The sequence below is a fragment of the Arachis ipaensis genome, chromosome B10, assembly GCF_059453495.1.
Source record: "Arachis ipaensis isolate K30076 ecotype BB chromosome B10, ASM5945349v1, whole genome shotgun sequence".
Taxonomy (NCBI): domain Eukaryota; kingdom Viridiplantae; phylum Streptophyta; class Magnoliopsida; order Fabales; family Fabaceae; genus Arachis; species Arachis ipaensis.
This window is the reverse complement of record NC_142435.1, coordinates 20,951,888-20,977,319: the sequence shown is the minus strand read 5'-3', so window position 1 is coordinate 20,977,319 and position 25,432 is coordinate 20,951,888. Positions and strand designations below refer to the sequence as shown.

The following is a 25,432-nucleotide window of genomic DNA, read 5'->3' as shown; positions in this document are numbered from 1 at the left end:
GAACCATGAGAGAGAAATTGTAATTGATTTGATTGATTGCCTTAATGAGGCACGCTACTCAGCAAAAAGAAGTGGAAAACTTAATTCACTTTAATTATCTCTCTTTGTTACTGATACACCATTATTTTATGATTCATATTGTGTTTAATTGTGTGATTTTATCAATTCTTTACCCACGTATTCATATGATAAGCATGTATTTACAATTCCTTCCCAAAATTACTCCATGATTGAAAACTTGCTTCCCAGAGACTTTTAATTATGTATTTTAATTCTCCTTTATCCCATTCGATGCCGTGATTTGTGTGTTAAGTGTTTCAGGCTTCATAGGGCATGAATGGCTTGGAAATTGGAGAGGAGGCTTGCAAAAATAGAAGGAACACAAGAAACTAAGGAGATGACCAGCGAGCAATGACGCGAGCGCATGGCCCACGCGAACGCGTGGATTGGAGTCTGCACGCACGACGTGAACGTATGACGAGGAAAATCGCTGCCTGACGCGAACGCGTGGACGACGCGTACACGTGACCTACGCGATCTGCAAAAATAACAGAATACGCTGGGGCGATTTCGGGCCGCTTTTTGACCCAGTTTTCGGCCCAGAAACACAGATTAAACCTAGGGAACATGCAGAAACTCAGGGAGGCATCCACACACATTGAGATTCATCACATTAGGATTGCTCTTAGTTTTAGATCTGAGTTTTAGAGTTGCGTTACATTGACAGTTTATGCTTTTGCTGGGATTTTTGGATGTTGAAAGTCATTACCTCCGTTGAAAACATTACTTTAGTTTGTTTCCTTATTCCTTTATTTTTAATTAGTTACTCATTGACCCTATTCAATTAAGTATGTTACATTTTGAACTTATTAATATATGAAGTTATTTTTATTTTAATTAATTTTAATTCTCTATTTTATTTTAATCAATTATGTCTTCTCGTATTTTTATGATTATTGATTTCATGTCAATAGAGTAGAATTTTCACTTGACATGGGGTTGATTAAGAGGTGACACTTGAGTTAGAATGCTCAAGTGCTTGGTTAAACTGGACGTTGATAGCTAACTTCATACTTACTAACACTAGACCTCCCCAAGGGAGAGGGCTAGGATCTGAGGGTAAGAGTTAGTTCAATCACCATATTTTTCCTTATTTAGTAAGGGAAAATCGAGTGAGAACAACAATCTTTTTACACCACACTTGAGAAGATCCCAATAAGGATAGAAGTTCCGCTTAATTATTCCCCCAGTCAATGCCTTTTATTCAGAATATCAATAATTATTTTCAGTTTATTTTTATTGCCTTAGTTCACAATTATTTTAATTACTTATTATCAACTTCAACTTTCTGGGAATTTTCTGATTAGTAAATTAGCACTCTTTCCTGCAACTCGTTGGGAGACGACCTGGGACTTATACTCCCAGTATTTTATTTCTAAATTTTGTGACAACCCTTTTTAAATTGGTGAGGCAGATTTTAGCTGGTTAAGAGCTATACGTGCAATGCTGTCTCTTAATTGAAATCTTTTAATTAGTTAACTTCTGCCACGCATCAATTTTTGGCGCCGTTGCCGGGGAGTTGCAATAGTGTGCTAAATTATTAATTAGTGTATATATTTTATTTTTAATTGCATATTTTATTTTTATTTCTGTTACCATGAGTTACATGTCTTTCTCATTGAATGATGCGTTCATTGCCTGATCCGAGTTTAGTCCCATTTGATCCTGAAATTGAAAGAACCCTTTCACATATTAGACGAACTCGACGTCGGTTAGCCTCCGAGGGTGGTGAAGTGATTATTATCAATTCACCGGTCTCATCTGAGGGCGAATCTGAACCGCCATCTGAGAGCGAGACAAGCTCATTTACTACTGATCCAGTTGATTTACGTGCAGTAAACATGGCAGAACCTAGGAGAATCACTCTCCAGGAGGCAGGAGCCCCAGATTTTACACTGCAGCCGTATCAAGTGCATCACCTAACTGCAGCTACAGATTTTGAACTCAAAAGCGCACTAATCAACTTGATGCCCAAGTTTCATGGCTTACCTGCTCAAGAGCCTATCAAGCACCTTAGGGATTTCCAGACAGCCTGTTCTACTGTTAGGCGTCATGGTGCAGACGAAACTTCTATTCTGTTAACCGCTTTCTCATTTTCTCTTGAGGGAAAGGCGAGGGAGTGGTACTACTCCCAACCTGAAGCAACTGTTACCAACTGGGATACACTCAGAAGAGAATTTTTGGAAAAATACTTCCCAGCCGAAGTCACAGATAGACTGAGAAAAGAGATCTCCTGTATTGTTCAAGGTGAATCAGAGACTCTCTTTGAATATTGGGAGCGCTTTAACAATTTCTTGGACGCATGTCCCCATCACATGATTAGTAAACTAGTATTGATCAGCTACTTCACTCAAGGCATGAACCCCCAGGATAAAACTACACTGGAAGGTGCCAGTAATAGTTCTCTGAAAAAGTACAAAATCGCAGATGAAGCATGGCAACTGATCAGCGACTTAGCTGAGTCCACTAGGAATCACAGACAGAGGCGCAACCCCAAAGCTGTTGCAGAGATTTCCTCTAGCAAAGAAACTACTGCTCTCACCCAGAGTATATGTGAAATGACCAACCTACTGAAGCAGATGTAGCTGAATCAACAACAAGCACAACAAGCTCAGCCTTCACCACAACAGAGCCAACAGTTAGTTCCACAAAGAGTATGCGGGATCTGTGCTGATTACAGTCATTATACTGATGAATGCCCACAACTCCAGGAAGATAACACTGTGGCAGCCACTCATAACTTCTATGACCGCCCGAATCAAGGATACAATCAACAAGGCGGTAACTACAACCAAGGTGGCAACAATAGCCATGGATGGCAAGACAATTCCAACCAAGGGTGGAGAGATAATTCTAACCATGGCTGGAGAGATAACTTTAATAGAGGAGGCAGAGACAATAATGGAAGCCAGAGGTGGAATAACAATAACAACAACAGACAACAGAATCAGAACCAACCTTACAGAGCACCTCACCTAAGACAGTCACAAGGACCCGAACAAACCCAACAACAAGTTTCTCAGACTGCTTATTCTAGTTCCTCATCAAATGACGAGATGCTCTGTTCTCTTGCGCAAGGACAGCAAGACATGCATGCTCAGCTTAACTCTAGTCTGAATGGCTTAACTGCCACTTTACAAGCTCTCGTCTCCCGGATGGATTCCTCACTTAATTCCACACATCAACCTTCAAGATCTGATGGAATTCCTTCTCAACCACTGCCTAATCCCAAGGGTAGCATCAATGCCATCACTCTAAGGTCTAAAACCACACTGTAGGAGAGGAACCATGAGGAGCCAAAACTACCAGAAAATGTGTCAGCAGAGGATGTGGTGGAAATAGAAGATGCTGAAGAGGAAGAGGACGTACAAGACATAGTTGAAGAAGAGGAAGCTCAACCATAGAATGAAGCACCAAGGGATGATGAAGCTACAATTTGCGCCCCTCCTATTCCATTTTCACAACTTGCAAGGAAGCCCAGAAAACAGATGGAACTTGACCCCAAAATGGTAGAAATATTCAAAAAGGTCGAGGTAACTGTTCCCCTTTTTTATGTTATTCAACAGGTACCTAAATACGCAAAGTTTCTAAAGGATTTGTGCATACATAAAGATAAAATTAATGAATTAGAAACTATTCCTTTAGGTAGTTCTATATCTACTTTAATGGGAAATATACCTAAAAAATGTAGTGATCCAGGTCCATGTATGGTTAGTTGTACTAGTGAAGGTGTGATATTTTCTGATTGTATGTTTGATTTAGGAGCATGTATTAGCATAATGCCTTTGTCCATATATGATACTTTGAGGCTCCCTCCCTTAAAAAGGTCGGCAGCTCATTTTGTGTTAGCAGATAAAAGCATTATTACAGTAGTTGGAATTGCTGAAGATGTACTAGTGAGCATTAAGGGACTTACATTTCCCATTGATTTCTACATCCTGAAAATGCCCCCTAATGACTCAGGAAGACCATCATCAATCCTGCTTGGAAGACCATTCCTGAAGATTTCAAAGTTCAAGCTGGATGCATTCTCAGGAACTTACTCCTTTGAGATAGATGGCAGAACAGTGAGTTTCAGTTTACATGAAGCTATGAAGCACCCTCCGAAAGATCATTCTATCTTCCAGTGCGATATAATTGATGAAACTATAGCTGAGGTTCACCAGGAAGAATTAGAAGAGAAGTACATGGAGCAAGGTCCAAGTGTGGGGACACTTTCTGAAAACAGTGAGAAGACTTTACCATTATCACCAGCCCCGGATGATCCAGAACCTAGCTATGAACAGAAATTAGAGTTGAAGCCCATTCCTCCACACCTCAAGTATGCTTATCTTGAGGACAAGCAGAAGTTCCCAGTCATCATTGCAAGGGAACTCACTTCTCAACAGGAAGAACAGCTACTCCAAGTGCTGAGAAAACATAAGAAAGCAATTGGATGGAGCTTGGCGGATATAGTAGGCATCAGTCCTCAAATTTGCGAACACAGAATATTCCTAGAAGAGGGAGCAAAGCCTATCCGTCAACCTCAAAGAAGATTGAATCCCACCATCTTAGAAGTTGTCAAGAAGGAAGTGACCAGGCTACTTGGAGCAGATATCATTTACCCAATTTCAGATAGTGAATGGGTCAGTCCAGTACAAGTGGTGCCCAAGAAGTCTGGAGTCACAACAATAAAGAATGAGCATGGAGAGCTCCTGACAACTAGAGTGCAGAATTCATGGAGAGTTTGCATTGACTATAGGTGTCTCAACCAAGCCACTCGCAAGGATCACTATCCCTTGCCATTCATTGATCAAATGCTTGATCGCCTGTCAGGTAAATCTCATTATTGTTTCTTAGATGGTTATACAGGATACTTTCAAATTCATATAGCTCCTGAAGATCAGGAGAAGACTACTTTTACATGTCCTTTTGAAACTTATGCTTATAAGAGAATGCCATTTGGCTTGTGTAATGCCCCTGCTACTTTCCAAAGGTGCATGATAAGTCTTTTCTCTGATCTGATTGAGAACTGTATGGAAATTTTTATAGATGATTTTAGCATATATGGTGATTCATTTAGCCTTTGCTTGGATAGTTTATCTAAAGTGTTAGATAGATGTGTTAATACAAACTTTGTGTTAAATTTTGAAAAATGTCACTTTATGGTAAAACACAGAATTGTACTAGGACATGTTATGTCTAATACTAGCATTTCTGTAGATTCAGCAAAGGTGGATGTTATTTCTAGTTTACCATGTGTTAACGACATCCCTCTTCACCATGCATTGATTACCACTCATAATATTTGCTCCCTTGTTCGAACCCTTAGCTTTACAAATTACTTTCTCTTCCCTTTTTCAGGATGGCCACCAAGAAAGGAAAAGAGAAAACTATTTCCAAACCACCAGCAAGGAGAGAAACAAAAAGAACATTAGTGGCAGAGCCATCTTCACCAGCAGTAAAGCCCTCAACAAAAAGAATTAAGAGGATCATCAAGGTCGATGAAAAAGAAAAAGCTTTTCCAGCAAAGGACACTGCGCGATTTCCTAACCGCTACTGTGAGCAGATGTTCCCCATCCTGGCAGAGAGGAATTACAACAATGAATACCTTCTCATCCTCCCAAACCACATTGATAACTTTGTTGAGCCGCAAATTGAACGAAGACAATGGGAATTCCTACGGAGACAGCCAAGGCAGGTTAATCTCTCATGGGTAGTAGAATTCTACTCCAATTTTCACATGCCAACCATGCAGTCTGTCTATGTCCGTCAGAAGCAAGTCTCCATAACTGAAGAGGCCATTCAACAAGCTTTAGATCTTCCCTCTGCTCTAGAAGGATTGGACGCATTCCAAGAAGCCTCACTCAAGCGCCAGACATACCAATTTGACTGGGATGCCGTTCTCAGAGTAATAGCACAACCTGGCAGCTTATGGATCTACGGATACCATCGATCCCGACCAAAAGGGATATCGGCTTCAGCACTTACCTTGGAGGCTCGAGTATGGGCACAGATCATGTCCCGTTATGTATTTCCGAGCACTCACGAGTCCTCCTTCACTGCAGATATGGCTATTTTACTATGGTGTATCCTTACAGACCAGCACCTAAACTTACCAAGACACATCCGGAATGCAATGGGACACGTACAAATTGCGGACAACTTACCTTTTCCCGCCTTGGTTTCAGATCTCGTCTCGGCAGCCGGAGTCTCTTACAGAGCTGGGGACACCAAAGCCTTACTTCCAAGGGATGATCAGTACGTCCCTAACAGGAAATATATCAGACCATCAACATCCACTACAAGCCAGCCTACAGGATCGGCTGAAGACATTCCTCCTTCAACACCACAAGCACCTACAATAAACCAACTGCTCCATCAGATACTAGAAAGGTTGGATTGGCAGGAACACAAAGCAAAGCTAAGAGAGCGCCGTAACAAGCGCCGATTCACATACCTTAAGGAGCTATTTATGGGAAAATACAGATCTGACGACGACCCAGACGTTCCAGACTCCACTTCATTTACCAGCACAGGGAGCCATGACGGTCCCGATGGTGGAGATGCTGCTACCAGCCACCCTCTGTTTCTGACAGATGGCACCGAGGACGGTGCAAAGCCTTAAGTGTGGGGAGGTCGGTTAGTACCTGACTTCCGGAGGTAATTTCTTTTCCTTAAACACCAATAAAATAGGATATTTAGTTTATTTTTCTTTTGTTAGGATAGGATAAATTGCATAGTAATAATTAGTTGCATGCATGTTCTACTTGATTGAAAATAATAAGTTTCTTCTAAGACCCTATTTTCTGAAAAATTTCACTAATTTAAATCAAAACCTTTGTGTAAACTTGTTTGAAGTTATATTTGGAATATAGTTTAAAAAGCTAAGAACACACAACCTGTAAGATTTGAGCTTAATTACATGGTTATATTATTTAACCATAATTATTTTATTCTTGTGTGTTTGCTTCTCTATGATTGTAATCTTATTTTGTTTCATCCTATATGTCCAATATTTAATATGTTATATGCATGCGTATGATTGAGACCATTATTTGATTTTTGCTCACTTATCCCAAATAAGCCTACCCTTTTAATTACCTTTGTTAGCCACTTTGAGCCTCTTAATCCTATTTGTTCTATATTTTACCACATTACTAGCCTTAAGCGGAAAAAATAATTAAATATCTAAATTGAATCTTTGGTTAGCATAAGATAGGAATTGTGTGTTAATTGAGTATGGAAAAATTATGGGAACAAGGGATAATGAAGGAATGTGTTATTTTACTTTGATAAAATAATGGGAATTTGGGTATCTACTCATGTGAGACTAGAAAAATTAAAAATCCATGTGCATTGATAATGTTATGTTTACTTTTATTCCTAAAAAAAAATCCAAAAAATTTTTTTTTCAATAAATAAGTAAATAAATAAGGGGACAAAATTACCCCAATGTTAAGTTAATGAAAAATCAATGCATATGTGATAAAATTAAAGAAAAGTTGATACATGAGTATGTAATGCAAAAGTGAAGACTATGGGTAGCTAGGCATGATTCTAGAGTTATATAGAGTGTATATATATTAGGTGAAAGCTTAGGTTAATTAAAGATTCAATTTATAAAGCTCACTTAGCCATATGTATACCATTACCCTTACCTTAGCCCCATTACAACCTTGAAAAAGACCTCATGATGTTTGCATTGGTATGTTAAATATTGTTGATTGGTTAGGTAAAGAACAATTTTCAGAAAGCATGACTAGAGAAGAGTAGAGTGATTACCCTATACACCTGAGTGATTAGAGTGCACATACACTACTAGTAAGGGTTCAATGCTTAATTCTATGTTCCCTGCTTTCATGAGCTGTCTTCTTACAATGTTACCTGTATTTACTATATGAGTTGAGTTAGTAAAATCTAATTTATATTTGTCTTGAAGAGCTTATTTACTTTTGACCAAGTAGACAAGAAGCATAAAGTTGCGTTTACATATATACATAGGTTGCATTGCATTTCATGAGCTTTACATGTCCCTATTCATTTACTTTATCTCCTTCAACTAAGCATGAGGACATGCTAATGTTTAAGTGTGGGGAGGTTGATAAACCATTATTTTATGATTTATATTGTGTTTAATTGTGTGGTTTTATCAATTCTTTACACACTTATTCATATGATAAGCATGTATTTACAATTCCTTCCCAAAATTACTCCATGATTGAAAACTTGCTTCCCAGAGACTTTTAATTATGTATTTTAATTCTCCTTTATCCCATTCGATACCGTGATTTGTGTGTTAAGTGTTTCAGGCTTCATAGGGCATGAATGGCTTGGAAATTGGAGAGGAGGCTTGTAAAAATGGAAGGAACACAAGAAACTAAGGAGATGACCAGCGAGCAATGATGCGAGCGCATGGCCCACGCGAACGCGCGAAATAAAGAATTCGCAGCAACGTGGACGCGTGCCTGACGCGAACGCGTGGATTGGAGTCTGCACGCATGACGCGAACGCGTGACGAGGAAAATCACTGCCTGACGCGAACACGTGGACGACGCGTACGCATGACCTGCGCGATCTACAAAAATAATAGAATATGCTGGGGGCAATTTCGGGCCACTTTTGACCCAGTTTTCGGCCCAGAAACACAGATTAAACCTAGGGAACATGCAGAGACTCAGGGAGGCATCCACACACACTGAGATTCATTACATTAGGATTGCTCTTAGTTTTAGATCTGAGTTTTAGAGTTGCGTTACATTGATATTTTATGCCTTTGCTTGGATTTTTGGATGTTGAAAGTCATTACCTCCGTTGAAGACATTACTTTAGTTTGTTTCCTTATTCCTTTATTTTTAGTTAGTTACTCATTGACCCTATTCAATTAAGTATGTTACATTTTGAACTTATTAATATATGAAGTTATTTTTATTTTAATTAATTTTAATTCTCTATTTTATTTTAATCAATTATGTCTTCTCGTATTTTTATGATTATTGATTTCATGTCAATGGAGTAGAATTTTCACTTGACATGGGTGTTGATTAAGATGTGACACTTGAGTTGGAATGCTCAAGTGCTTGGTTAAACTGGACGTTGTTAGCTAACTTCATACTTACTAACACTAGACCTCCCCAAGGGAGAGGGCTAGGATCTGAGGGTAAGAGTTAGTTCAATCACCATATCTTTCCTTATTTAGTAAGGGAAAATTGAGTGAGAACAACAACCTTTTTACACCACACTTGAGAATATCCCAATAAGGATAGAAGTTTCGCTTAATTATTCCCCCAGTCAAGGCCTTTTATTCAGAATATCAATAATTATTTTCAGTTTATTTTTATTGCCTTAGTTCACAATTATTTTAATTACTTATTATCAACTTCAACTTTCTGGGAATTTTCGGATTAGTAAATTAGCACTCTTTCCTACAACTCGTTGGGAGACGACCTGGGACTCATACTCCCAGTATTTTATTTCTAAATTTTGTGACAACCCTTTTTAAATTGGTGAGGCAGATCTTAGCTGGTTAAGAGCTATACGTGCAACGCTGTCTCTTAATTAAAATCTTTTAATTGGTTAACTTCTGCCACGCATCAGTTACATTGATTATTGTTCAAATTTTCTCTCTCTACTCTCTCTTCTCTTTTGGTCTTTTCACAGAGAAAACATGGAAGCTATAGCAAGCTACCTAAAAGAAGAAAAAGCAAGTAACAAGACCATTGCAATGATGGCAAGAAAAAGAATACTAAAAGTATGTTGTGGCTGAGATCTTCACCAAATATGGGTAAGATTTGGTGAAGTAAGCTCATGCTCTCCATACCAAAAATGGAAGAAGGAGATTTCGATTAGAGGAAGAAGATCTCAGAGGGATGGCTCGTCTCTGCTTTGTGTTCACTCATCACAGAAGATAGCTAGGAAGGCTACGTGAAGGAGGAAGCAAAAGTGGGGCAGGAGGAACTGTCATGCATCAAGAAGTATCAAGGTCTAGGGATCCATCTTGGAGTGCAAGTCAAGATGGATGGGTCAGATTGGTGAAGCTTGGTGTAAAGGGAAGACACAGAGGTAATTGCATGTTGGGTTTTACATTCGGTTTCCTTTCCTCTCTCTCTCTCTGGTCTAACCGGTTCTGGTTTGAAGAAGAAGAAGTTTAGCTTGGTTCAACAGTTTCAACCGTGAAGGCTTCCCCTTTTATAAATAAGGGAGAACAGTCAGGGATTAAAGCAAGGAGTGAGAGTGCAAGGCACAGAGTTCTCATAGCTACCTAAGCTAACAGAAGTTCTTCTCCTTCAATGTTTTCTGTTTTGTAATTTTCTGCTAAATTTTGTCTGTCTTAAGTCTCATGGAAAAAGTTAAACAGTGAGGTTTGTAAGAAAAAGCCACAGAGCGGAAAAAGGTAGAGTGTGCAAAATTAAAAGAAAAAAACGATAGATGTCCTTAGAGGTCCGTTGTACATCTGTGTTGTGTTTCATGATTCTATGGGAATCCCCTTGCAAGTTGGGTTAGCACTTAGTAGTTGAAAGCTTGGCAGTGACCAAGTCAAGTTTAGGATTGGGGATAGATTCTGGACTTGTCCCGGATAAGAAGGGTAGTTCCTAGGGAGAATTGGTGTTTGTAATCAAGGATGATTATAGTGAAATTCCATCATAGTTGTCATGGAGACTGGATGTAGGCTGCATTGCACTTAGCAGCTGAACCAGGATATATCTTGGTGTAATTTTCTCTCTCTTTTACTCCATTTCTACTTCTGCTGCATAGGAGACAAAACTGAAAAATATCTCGTGACTGGTCACAAGAAAAAACGAAAAAGTCTCTTGGCTAGGCACGAGACAAAAACAAGAAATATCTCCTCAAGTGTTCTAAAGGACAGCAAGAGTTACTAAGTGAAAAAGGGGCTAAGATTCAATCCCCCCTTCTCTTAGCCACTGATAAACCATCACTTTTCATCGTTTCCCAATCTGGGTTCCGCTCTGTTCCTTAAAACATCACCAAATTACTCTTTTTTATATTGAAAACCAAAGCCATCGCCATGGGAAGAGGCAGAGGAGCTGCGGCTCTGAAACCCACGGTGGTGATTGCGGCAGCGGAGGTAAACGGATTAGGGCCGATGCCAGTATTGAAGGAAGTTAGAAACTGCGGCGTGAGGAAGAGACCGTGGGGAAGATTCACCGTCGAAATCAGAGACCCGTTGAAGAAAGCAAGGGTTTGGCTCGGAACCTTCGATTCCGCCGAGGACGCCGCACGTGCTTACGACGCCGCCGCAAGAACACTCTGGGGACCAAAAGCCAAGACAAAATTTTCTCGCCGCTCAAGATCCAGCCGCCTCCATCAGGCACGGTGTCCTTTCCTTCCTCCTTTGCGACGGCGCCGACCTCGGTACCACAGCCTCAATGTAGAACTGCAGCTTCGCTAGCGCCGCTTGCTGTCGGTGGGAGATTCAACCCCTCCGCTGCTGCTCCGCCGCCCTGGATGCCAACTTCCTCCTAGGCCAGAGCCGTTTTCTCCATATGCAATTTCTGATAAGTTGTTGATTCTATTTGAGAGTGTACCAATTTTTCTAGAATTATGAGGAGTTCTTACATGTTCTTCATAAATTGCACAATATGGACTAGTTGAATTGTGAACTGAGCCTGTGAAATTGAATTTGTGCTCTGTTGTTGGTGAATATGTAGCTGAATTGCTTGTTGAATCTGAATTTGCTTAGACTCTTGCCTCTCATTTTTCTTGAAATTTTGCTGATGTTGTTGCGATTTGTTACTCCGTTGATTCTTTGTTTGTGTGTTTTGGATGCATTGCTGGTGATTCTGGAATCGTAAAACTGAAAGTGCTGAATTTGCTGCTTCTGGATTTGGTGAAGTATTGTTGATTGGTTGAAAATTTGAATCTGATTTGGCTTGAATCTGGAATATTGGTTGAAAATGAAAGAGGATATTAAAGTTTGTTTGGAGGGGTGGGGGAGAAATGGCGTCGTTTTAGTGGTGGGGACTAATACATCCTCTTTTCAGAAGATACATTCCACGTGTCATCCCGTAACGGCCAGGTTAGCGCCACGGGAGCCACGTCAGCATTTTCCGTCGGGTCCAACTGGGTGACTTCAACGGAGGGGTAAATTTGTCCACGTTTTTAAAGGGTCAGGGACATGAATGTATTTTCCAATCATTGGGGATAAAAATGTCCGTGAAAAAAAGGTCAGGGACCTATTTGTCCTTTACTCTAATTAATATAATTAAGTTGGATTGGTCTAGTAGTTAGCTCACTAGTCTGCTTAAGCAAGTGTCAGGGATTTGAATCCCGTCTTGTACATAAAACAACCCATTGGCTTGTAGCAAACTCTTAAATAGAGCTCTAATATGTGACGGATTATGTAACGATCCACATTTTTTAAAATCTAAATATAAATAAATTATAATTTATTTTATTAATTGGAGTTCCTTATTTTTAGAAATTAATTTATAACTATTTGAATTCAATTAAATTCATATTCTTATATATATATATATATATATTGTTATGATAAAATATTTTACATAATTAAAACTATAATTCTAGTAATTTATAAGTAATGAAAATTATATGAATATTTTAATTTGAGTAATTAATATTTTTAATTTAAAAATAAAATTTAGTTAACAATATTATTATCGAGCTCGATATCCGCCGATATGAGTAAATATTGGTACCCTTCGCTGAACCTAGCTTTGCTAATGCTTCATCGTATATCTTTTATCTTTATGTTACTAATGTCATTTATATTAGTAACTCATGCATATATATTATTATTTGTGTTTTAATCAAGGTTCTGAGAACCGGACTGGTCATCGAACCACTCTAGTCACTGGTTCACTGGTTTATTAGTCTAACTAGTTTAACCGTAGTTCAACCGAAAAAACTGTTTAGAATAAAATAATAAATAAATTATAAATAAATATTCTAAAATATAATTATAGTCTAATATATATCTTAAAATATGTTCCAAACTTATACCATGAAACTCGGCCAAATAATAATCTCCATGACCTAAGAGCAATTAAGAAATCACTAGGAGACCAACAATAACAAACCAACCAATTATAGTAGTTCATAACCCCCATGCAATATATTAGAGCTAGTGAAATGGTTACCTTTTATTTTTTACCCCATTGTGCTTGTAAAGAATACAGTAGTATGGTACATTACATTAATAACAACATTATAGAACCCAAAATTCCGACATGAATTCCTTATGACCACCAGCCAACAATTTAACAAGAACAACAACAGAGAGCCTCATCCCACTAAATGGGATCCATTACATAGATCAAATAACAATATTACATCCTATATGTACTTAGCACATTTAACATACCCCCGAAACTTAAGAGAAATTAGCACTATAAGATTAATATTAAGACTTGAATGAATAACTTCAAAAACTATTTTTCATGTGATATGTAGCTCAAAGATATGTGAAGCTTAAAACAATATCTAAATTTATTTCATAAAACACAATCTCTGAAATTAAGGAACTCTTTATTTGGCCAAAAAATAAATCTAACCACAGCAGGTGCAGCTTGAATTGTTGAATCAAAAACTTCATGCAATGCTTGCTCACTTTCCCTAAAATACTGGGTAACAATTTTAGATCCATTTATTTGGAAAAAATTTACCCCAACATCATGAACACATAATTGAGCCAAGGAAGTCTTCCCTGTACTAGGTGAACTATCTAGAAGGACTCCGATCCTCTTGTGATACGTAAATCAAATTATGAAGACAATCACCATCTAAGCATAATTAAGTCACAAAATAGTGAAGCACAAACACAAACACATACAAAACAACAGCAATTCAATTTTCAGCAGCACATCACTTCGCAAAGAAATCACAAAACACAAAACATCGGCACAACAACAACACAACAGAAAATAGTCAAGTAAAACACAACACAACAAAACCAGCAGAACATCAGTAATCATGATCAATAATCAAAAGACATTCAATAATCAATAATCATAAGACCTTCAATAATCAGCGAAATCACAACACACAAAACAGGAACAGAACAGAACCGGAGCTCATCAGTAATCAGATAATCATTCAAAAAAAAAAATTAACATAGAACAATCAAATAATCAGTAATCAAAGAAGAGAGTATGGGTTGGAGATTTTTAGAATGGCACGAGAGAGCAGCCCTGCGTGCGACGGACGACGGCCGTGGCTCGACAAACAGACGACGGCAGTGGCTCGACGAACAGACGACGGCAGTGGCTCAACGGACAAACGAACAACGATTGAGTCTAGGGTTTTTAACTTTTTCTTTGGTTGAGAGGACTTGAGTTTTGGAGAGTGGAGAAGGAGAGAAGGGGGCAAGGGGCTCTCAGCGCTACCGAAGCTTTGTTTATTTTTTTTGTTGTAAACGAAATGGCGACGAGTCGACGACGAGCTGCTCCAAGGCTCGAACAGAAAAGCCAGGGAGGATGGGGATGACATGCCGTACTAGAATAGAGGTCCTGGGTTTTGGTTTGGGAAAGGGGGAAGGAAGAACCCGCAGAGGCGCTGACAACCACGCACGGCGGTAGTTAAATCGTTGAGGAGGAGGCTAGGGTTTTGGTTTGTCAATATTGTGAACTTTACTTCAGAAGGGGATGAGATGAGTGCGGCATTCACGAATGAGAGGGGGTATTGGGGGAAAGGGGTGACCGGGTGAGTGACGCGTTGGTGTTCCTTTTTCTTTTTCCAAAAAACTCCGAACGGCGTTGTTTTTAAGGAACCGGCCGGTTTCTTGTCCAGTCCAATAGGCCGGTTATCGGCTGATTCAACGGTTTTCAAACGATTCTTGACAGAACGGTTATAAGCAGCGGACCGGATCGACCGGCTGATCCAATCCGGTTTTCAAAATATTGGTTTTAATATATCTAGTTTTTATAATTATCCGTTTAAGATATTTATAACTTGAATCGCTGACCCAACAGCTTAAATGAGTGACACGTACCTCCCACATGTCATCCAAACTTTAAGCATGCTAAATTCTCATTAATCATCATCATCTTCAGCAGAAGCGTGATATTCTAATAGTAAAATATTCTAATAGTAAAGGTGTTACACATTAGTCTTTAATTTGTCATACTAAAAAATATCATAAAAAATTAAAAAATTTAATTAATATACTTTTTCATATTAATTTAAACTTTTGAAAAATGTAATTTCGTAATACAGAGACTGCTTGCTACTATTGAACTTGTATTTTTACATTTTATAATAGAGTATGATCATGAGCTACTTAATATAAAATATGATACATGAATTATTTTGAATTTGTCAAATTGATTCAAATATTAACCAAAATTTTACCTTTTCATTGGCCAAAAGATCATATTATTTTACCCGGAAACAATTTTATACTTTACTTCATTCGAGAATCCGTAATCACGGAAAAAAATATATTAAAAAGTATCCATAATTTTATATAATCTTGCAATAATGAATTTGTTTTCACAATTAGTTAATATGCCTAGCTTGTAATGCATGGATGTAGGCTTAAGTTATGTTAATAAAAAATATTATATGTATATTAAAAATTAACTACCAAATTATTATTATGTATTTGTATAAATATTTGTGTCAAAATATATGTTATAATTTTTTAATATGTATTTTGTATTATAATAAGAATAAATGATTTAATTAATAATTAATTTTTTTATGTATATGTAATATATTTATATTTTAATTTAGCAACTCGCAAGACTACAGCAATGATGATGATGATGATAATTGTAACACCCTAACTACCAAAGCTCACACTTCCGGCTGTGCGACTCTGATAGCTCGGACATTACGACGATTTTTATACTATTTAATACTAAAATATGAGCCTGTTTGAAACTTTAAACCGCAATACCGCTCCCAAAAACTTTCATCCGATAACATACGTCCATAAATACCATACAACTTACAAAACTCATAAAGAGTACATCCATATATATACATAAATATATATAAATAATATTACAAACATAATCCAATACAATTCCTATCCCTCTTACAGAATATCTCAAGATAAAGGCGAGGGTACAAATAATAGTCTAAAGCAATACAGAGCATTTCAACCACAACTAAAAGAACTCTTCGTAACTTCTGCGCCCATATCCTGAAAGGGGAAAAATATAGGGGGGGTGAGAACATCATCCTCGAAAGGGTTCTCAGTAGAGGGTTTTTGGGAATTACTGTAATAGGATACATGAAGATAAACCGTACCAGTGATTAATAACCTTCTTATGCCTCTTTTCAAAAACACGGTTTTCAATAAAAGTAAAGTCAAAAATCTTTACTGAAAGAGGAACCATTCAATTCTCAAAACTCAAAAGCCTTTCAAAACGGTTTATCTATGCGGAACCAAAATAGCCTTTCATAATTTTATTCCAACCCAGAAGCACAAAACCGAAATCAACCATCAGTTCATCTCTTTCCAACCACGGCCCTAGGCCCAAACAATCCAACCAACAACCAATCACCACAATCCAACAAAGTCCCAGATGCAAACACAAATAGGAAGATGCAGGCACAAACAAACAGTTATTGCAAGTAGGACAATTAGCAATTAATCACAAAGGCAAGCCAAGTACAATATGCACACCCAAGCAATGTCACATAGATGCATATGATGAATGCCTGTCCCTAGTGGCTGATGATATCATCTGTCGGTTATAGAGCCAACCCGACAAGTCCTGGTAGCTAACCATTGGACTGTCCCTCTGTCGCGCATCCCCAACTCGAGTTATACTCATCATAAACTTGATCATAATCATGATCCATATCCATCACCCTCACTGGTGAATATTTTCGGGGGCGAGCTCATCCGGGGCTTTCACAGTGCCCGGCCACACTTACGACATAGGGTCAACAGAGTATCAAGTCTCAACCTGGAGCACGTGGTGGCTAGCCACTGCTACTACCCAGGGAAACTCGTATCTCAGATAGTGGAAGTGCAACATTCACATTTATCAATGATTCAGCATAAACATGCAATCAATCTCATCCATGGATCAACATCCATCTCAGCCATCCGGCTCACGGTTCATTCCAGAACCAGCCAATATTCATATCATACACAGCCATTCCGGCTCACAGTTCAATCCAGAACCAATCAATATGTATAAACATACACAGCCATTCCGGCTCTCAACAAAACAGCACTTCCACATTCAAAATCATCAAATTCATGAAATCGGCATTTAAGCCATAAATCATTTTCTCAACTCATTTCACTTTGAAATCAAGTTTCAACTCTTTTCAGCCTTGGCTTTAAAGATCTCATTTCTCAAATCATCTCAGGCTCATAAGCCACTTTTACTCAAGGTAAATTCTCCTTTCAAAATAATGCCACTCTCGACATCCTCTTTCCAAAACTTCCATAATCATGGCAAGTTAAAAGCCTCTTTGAGATATTCAAAATCATCCATCCAACAATGGGATTTTATAACAAAAGTTTCTCGACAGAGTCCCAAGTCTTTAGGGGAGAATAACATAACTCATTTCGCCAAATTCATTTAAAATCATTAAAACATTGGCTTTCCGACTTGAGTAATAAAATAGGATCTAAGCCAAACCGAGTCACGTAATCATTTACTTCTTTCAAAGCCGTTTCCTTTACCTAGGCAAAACCAGCTTCAACCCCCATGATAAATTCTAAAGCATTTCAACTGTTCAAAATTGTTTTAGTCTTGCAAAAGTTCAGAATTCAAAGAGTACTTAAAACCTTTCTCAAAACATTTAAAAATGAAACTTGTCAATAGACAGTCAGGTCTTTTCAAAATCATTAAAACTCTTTAATTGAAACTCCCAAGTCAAATTCAAAGGCATAAACCCTTTTCACATTCAAATAGCTTTAAAACACAAGTTTCATCTAAATAACTTTCTCCTGAAAGAGATACAATGCCTTTCTTAAGAAGCAAGACTAAACCACAATTCCCTCTTTAATAATTCATTTCAAAAGTATGAATCATCCTTTTCTTGATAATTCAAATAAAATAGTAGAAGTCTTTAACTCATCATTCTCCAAACAACATTTCAATAAAGACTCGGATTTTATAGAAATTTCGGCAGCACCTCCCCTAAAACTTGGACTTTTGCCACCCGTTTCGGGTCCCAACTAAACCGTTTCTCATTCCTTTTCAACAGTTCAAAACCAGAAATCAATTCAAAAGCAAGCTAAATCCAACAGTCGCCTCAGTGGCATATCTCAAGGAAACCATTTCAGAAATCAACTCAATATCAACCGATTTAACTCTCTAAAGCTTTAAAGAATCAGTTCGGCAATAAATCATTTGTCCTTAACCAAGTCAATTAAAGTAAACCAGGCTGAATTCAAAAGTGCATTCGACTTTTCACATCATTGAAATAATTGACTCAATTCAAACCAATCCTCAATGGTTTATACTCATATTTCAAATCTTTAAAGAATCAACTTTAAAACATTACATTTCATAAAGCCGCACAACAATTCAGCCAAACCAACATCCATAATCATTCGAGTCAATCAAATAATACATAAGGCAATTACAATCACCAAATACACAATATCTCACATCAGTATCCATATGTAATAATTCCAATACATAAAACATAGTTTTTGGAAAGCACCCCTACCTCAAAACGCAAATCCATAACTCAAACGCGCCACAAAGTCCTTTCCGCCTCGACCCGAAATCCACAACCACAATTCCGGCAGCCAAAACCTCAGCTTCCAGTCACGTTCGCAATAACCATAGCAACACTAATCATAACATACAATAATCAGGACTCTACCCCACGTTATCAAAACTCGTATTCATTAACCGAACACAACAGAATACTAACGCGAGATCATTCGAAACATAATTTCTTACCGAAACAACACAATGAGGCAACTACAATTTCGAACCGGCCCGGCAACAGCTCCGGCGGCGGCCAGAAGCTTCGGCGGATCAACTGGAAGAGCCGTACAGCATCAAAACCTTCTCGAAACTCAAAATGACCGAAGCCACAAATTTAAAACCCTTACCGGCAAAGTTCTCCAGCGACGGCAGCGAAGTTTTGGGTGGCAGGAGTGGCGACTTGAACGGCACCCAGGAGCTGGCAGCAGCGGCAAAGCCTTGGAACAACCCCAACCAGCTCCATTAACGGCGAACTGAACCATTTCTGATGGCGGCGCTCGAGAATGTCGGCGACGACAATGACAGCACAGGCAGCGGCAGCGGCACGGTGCTTCTGGCAGCGTCCACCACCCTCGCGCGTCTCTGCTTTGGTGATAGCTGAAGGACGACGACACGGCTCCACGGCGAGGAGCAACCGCGGCCACACATAAGCCCCGCGAAGACGGCGGCGGATGCAAGGCTACCTCACGACGGCGCCTGCACGAGGGTGACAGCAACTGGAGTCTGAACGGCGGCGAGTTGAACGCGGATTCTGGGCCGCGCAGCAGCTTCTCCGGCGCTTCTCCTGGACGACCGTGGTGGCGCGATCCTCTCCCTCTCGTGTCTGTTTGCTCACTCACTCGCCCTCCCTGATGCAACACGGCGGCGCCGCGGCAGTGACGCCCGCCGGCGCCGTGCTTCCTCCCTTTCCCTCATCTCTCTCAGAAGTTCTCCTCCCCTGTTTTGTGTGTGTGCTTTTCATTTTGGGGGGGGGGGAAGAAGGGGCTTGCGGCTGCTACTGCATCTTCTGATGGGAAATGGTAATGGGTTAGGGTTTTTAGGGTTAGGATTTTATTTTCAAAAATTAGGGTTAGGGGTATTTTAGTAATTTCACTTAAAAATAGGGATAATATAGTAATTAGAAATAAATTCTAATCCATTAATAATAATGTATAAAAATACTATTTGCTCATCAATTTCATAAATTATTTTCAATAAAATGTCCCCACCAAATAATTAGAAATAATATACTTATTTTCTTCATTTTCCAAAATAGTAATATCAATATTCTAAAATATTAATCATTTAGTACAAAATCATATAAAAATCCTTTTTATTTCACAACTACCAACTATATGATTTAAATATCGAAAATAATCCAATAATTGTAAAATTGGATAATACCCATAACTTATCTCAAATTCAATAAATCAAAACTTGCCTTAATTATCTTTAATAAAATAATCTCTGAAATTAAGGCTATAAATAACTGTAGGATTTGAGACTTGATCATAATAAGACTTTTCAAAGATTCTGGGTCTTACAATAATGAAAATGATAATAATAATGATAATGATAATAATAATAATAATAAGGATTTTTAAATAAATAAAAAATTGTTTTATTTATTGAAAAAATAATTTATAAAATAATTACAAAAATACGTTGTATTTCTTATCTCGTTTACACTGTAAACGAGATAAGATTGGGCGTGACCTCATTTATAGCGACATTTTCAGCCCTGTTTCCAATTTTTTGACATTTTTTCCTTTCTTTTATCCTTTTCTGACCATATTATTGAGTAAATCTAAGATGGCGCGTGCAGATATACGTGATTCGGACATCAATAAATTAAACGCGACATGGCACGTTGCCCGAGCAGCCGACTTTATAGTTAATTTTGTTATCTTCACGTTTATATTATCGCATATATGTATAGCCATGCTTAGGATACTTGCTAAGAACTAGTATACAATTTATGGTTTAAGTGGCTGAATGTAACGTTAGCAATAATTCACTGATAGGGTACGCTTTTAATCTGAAACTCTATTTGTTACGTACGTGTTAATGAATGTGATTCTGGTTTTTTTGTAATTAAGTTATTAAGCACATAATTAGTAATTTAGATATTAAATATTCTGGTAGATGTTTTTCTTGGAGTTAATTTATTAATTATATGTTTATTAATTTATTAATTTAGTTATTAATAAATTAATAAATTTTTCGATGGCCTTCAGACATGGTGGGTCTAAACAAGTATGCGCTCCACCAACTCTCCGGACCTCCCTAAAGAGATAAAACATTCATGGTTGGAAACTACACCATATATATATAACAATCATAAATGAATAAATACGCCACAATTATACTTGATCTCACCAATATTCGAGGTTTTGTCGGAGGGATACACAGAGACTCCAAGGACATCCAGCTGTAGATTGGCGGCAATACACATGGTACTTTAATCGGTCCGATTCGATAACTTGATACTCAGCACTTCTGCGAATGCTATAATTCTTCACACCCTATAATACTGCATCTCTACTTTTGAATCTGTGACTGACCCAAAACTCTATCCCACTGTCTAGGTTGTAATCATCTTTTCCGGTATTGAAAAACGGATATTTCTCAAGCATCATGTCCAAATCCAAAGCCTGATAGTGACTCGGTACATCTGATAGCGCCGAAATCGGGTGAAGGGAAGTCAAAACATAGCAGACCGTTGCCTCGACCAGCGTCTCTAGTACAAACTCCTCCTCATCATCATCTTCAAAAGAACTACTATCGTCGCTCTCCGCAACATACTCCTCGTTGGAGTCTTCATCATCCACTGGACTAGCAACATGAATCGGTGGTGGTGCGAGAAGTGGTTCATCCTACACAAAGGTCAAGTGGACAGATCTACTGCTACTAACATCGGCAACCTCCGTGGAAAGCTCCATCACTTGTTTCGCCATGACTCCCATAGATGTCAAACATGAGGCGCACATGCTCGTCGCCATGGAGTCGAAACAGACGAAATTGAAAAACTTCGTTTTTCAACGGTGCTAGCAACCTATACTCGACCCTTCCAATCTCTTTTCTCCCTAAACCACCAAGGTTACTCAATATCAGACTCTTCAACTCGGACAAGGAACTTACTCACCGAGTGCGCAACAGTAACGGATTATAACATTCAAATATCACCCTATTGTCACTGTTTCTCATACGACAATTGGGATACACATAGACAAGCACATATCTGCTACTACTGGACATTTTTGCTATTTTTTAGAAGAAAAACAGAGGAGAAAAAGATATGAAATGTATATGTGGAGAATACCAAGGGTTGCACATCCTTTTATAACTATTGAAAATTTGTCTTACTGTATCTCGTTTACACTGTAAAGGAGATAAATTCACTATAAACGAGATATACACGTATCATTTGATCTATCTTATCTCGTTTACAGTGTAAATGAGATATGTGTAAACTTATCTTGTTTACACTGTAAACGAGATAAGAGATGCGATGTATTTTTGTAATTATTTTACAAATTATTTATTTTAATACATAATTTTTTTATTTATTTAAAAAAATCCTAATAATGAATCATTCGTTCATATTTGTCGTAAATTATAATTAAATTTGTCTGTAGTCCTTAATCTGAACAAAATGAAAAGTTTAAAATTTATTAATTCAAAAATTAATTTTAGATGTCTCAAAAGTCATTTTAGGACAAAAAAAAGAACTAACTAAACAAAACGGACATTTTTCCAAAAATTAATTTCGGCCAGGTAATTCTTAAAAGGTATCCGAGACAAAGGTAGAAAGAAAATTTAAAACAGGAAAAGGCTAGAGAAAGAACAAAGATGAAACAGAACTTGTATATTGTTATTGAGTAAGCATTACTTATATACATATATTTTAGTCAACAAAAACCTAGAGAACTAACCAATCTATATGAAGAGTAATAACATAACTAAATAGGAATTATAGGAGAGAAAATTAGAAACTGATTTCCAAATCTTTTATAACATATACTCCTACTTTAAATAACAACTTGTTCTTGTTCTTATTTACTCTTATCAGGGTTGAATTTGTCATGGTCATCTTGAAGTGACTTTGAGTTTAAGCTTGAATTTGTCAAAACCAATAGAGACAGACTTTATAAAGATGTCTATCATCTAATTTACTATTGAAATGTGTATAACATAGAACTCTTGCAGTGACACACTTAAAAAATTTTAAAAGTAGAAATAAAAGTATATATATTAAAATAAATTTTATTAAACATTATTAATTATACTAAAAATATAATAGAAATATAAAAATTAAAAAGAGTCAATGAACATTTTTATTTTTAAAATACTATTCATTATATATAATTTATAAAAAAAAATTATTTCTAAAACTTGAACTTAAAACACCTTAATTAAATTATAAATAACTTGTTATTCTAACTAATTTTACTTTCGGTTATTTTTATACATATTTAATAATAAAAAATTGAATCACTTGGCAAGTTAATACCTAATAATACACTAGTATTTATAATTTAAAGTTAGAATTATATATAAATACCAAAAAAATTAAATCTCTATATAAAAAGTATGTTTATATAAAATAACAGAAACTTAATTTATAATTTTTTCTTTCTTTTTAAAATAATTAAACTTTTTATATATTTTTTAAATAATTTTGATATAATGTCAAACTAAAGATTTTATGCATCTGTTTAATTATTTATTGTAATTAAAATATTTTTTTATTATTATTTTTTAAAATAAAAAATATATTCTAATTAATAAATAGATCCATTCACTTTAGAAATTTATATGCAACATAATTACATATAATAGAATAAAAGATAAAAAAAATAAATAATAAAGATCAATAAATTGAGAATAAAATAAAATATATAAAGTCATAAAGAGAATAAAAAAGTAGATTAATACCTAAACTATAATTGATTGAATTAAAATTTATAATTAAAAATATCAAAAAGAGAAATAATAAAATTGGAAGATACATAGAGTCAGGGAGAACTATATAAAAAAAAGCATAGAAAATTTACAATTTACCTTTTGATGAAAAGAAGATGACTATTAGACAAGGTATAGAAAAAAAAGTTGAAAATATAAAACCAATGAATAATGAGAGATTTGGTATCTTACTATTTTATTTTCTCTTCATTTCAATATTGATAATAATTTAAAAAGAAACTAAGAGAATTTAAAGGAATAAAGGATTGACGATTGTGACTTGAGAATGGGAGAATGATAAATTTAAATAGGCTTACCAATAGTCAAAATACTGGAAAGATAAAAAATTGAGTTTGGAACTTTGAATAAATAAGTTTAATTTATTTGTAGTGTGGTCATTTAAAATTTGAAATGAGGGCATATTATATATAGATATATTTTTTTAAAAAAAATAAAAATTTTAGTGGGGGCAAGTGCCCCCATCTCCTATGTAGGTCCGTGCCTGAACTCTTGTATAACATCCCAATTCTCCACAGAGTTATTCTCAGAAATTCTATGATGAGAATTCCGATAAATATCTGAGAATCACCTCATCATAAAATAATAAGGCGGACTTTAAACTTGATAAGTGAAAAGTATAGATATATCATTAGGTTTAGTTAACGGTGAACTAACATATATTAAACCACTTTCTTTTCTTCGGTTCAACCGAACCAGGATCAAAAATCATTCACAATATCAGGAACCTTTGAAACCATGATTAAAGCCCTAATTCTTTTTTTTATTCCTCTGATAAACCAACCAGAGAAAAATTCCTAACCAAGGTCACACCTCTTGGTCACCGCTTGGAATGATTGGCTTTTGATTAGGTGTCCTCTACCACGCCACTCTCTTCACCACCTCATCCCACTTCTTCCTCTCCTATTTATATGTCCACTGTTTCTTCTGGGTCTTCTTTTTCTGATACAAAAAATGGAATTGGGAACGAGAGAGCAGGAGAACGATAGAGGGAGTAGGAGTGACGCCAAAAGAAGGTTAAGGAGGAGTCTTTCTAATTTTTCTCGTTCTCCATCAATCAGAGCAGCAAGAGGAGTAGAGTGATGGTGTGAGATGGAGCTGACTGAAGCTGAAGGGGCTGGCCAAAGTTTGAAATAAAGCTGACCGAGGGAGGAAGAGAAAGCTAAGACCGATTTCATGAGAAAGAGTGAACTCCGTCGAGGTAAGGGTTAGGCTTGCTTAATCATATGTTTGTGTTTGTGTGAATGATGAGGTGTGATAATGAAATATGTGATTACCTAATGATTATGTTGCTGAATTAAGCATACTAATGGTGATGATAATGGTAGTGCTACTATGCAGAATTTGATGAACATATATGTACTTGTGTGAGTATGCGCACTTGTAAAAAATGTGAATTGATGATTCTGAGGTCTAGGAGCTGCGGTAACCACTCTAACAACTTTTATTAGTTAGAAAAAAGATAGAATTATGGTTTTAGAAGAGTTATAATCTTAGATATAAAATTTGGTAGGTAAGGTTGTTAAATTACTTGATGCAGAATTTCTGCATATTTGGCAGCGACTTAAAATAAATTCTGGGAGCAGTCCGGACCACCGTTTTAGATAAAATTATTTTTCTGTAAAACATTGGTATGTCTTGAATGTTCCATAAAATTTTTTAGGAATTTAGCCAAGTGGTTTAAAAGATATGAATTTTTGAAAATAGTAGCTGCTACAGAATTTTTCTGATTTTCTAGTTCTGTAGTGTCAATTTCAAAC

The 25,432-nt window shown here is 36.8% G+C and overlaps 1 protein-coding gene and 1 non-coding gene across 2 annotated transcripts; one reads left to right on the top strand and one right to left on the bottom strand.

Annotated features, from left to right (window-relative positions):
- Positions 1–2,273: 2,273 nt before the first annotated feature.
- On the bottom strand, positions 2,274–2,381 carry LOC148579365 (small nucleolar RNA R71). Its single transcript, XR_015894141.1, has one exon. It is a non-coding gene; the product is annotated as a small nucleolar RNA R71 (small nucleolar RNA).
- An 8,684-nt stretch (positions 2,382–11,065) lies between these two features.
- Positions 11,066–11,449, top strand: LOC148579364 (ethylene-responsive transcription factor 3-like). The gene has a single exon (XM_088489725.1). It carries the CDS (start codon positions 11,066–11,068, stop codon positions 11,447–11,449), a length of 384 nt encoding a protein of 127 aa, XP_088345851.1.
- The last annotated feature ends 13,983 nt before the right edge of the window (positions 11,450–25,432 follow it).

Coding starts and splice junctions, on each gene's coding strand:
- LOC148579364 (XM_088489725.1), top strand. CDS start 11,066: ATGGGAAGAGGCAGAGGAGCTGCGGCTCTGAAACCCACGGTGGTGATT.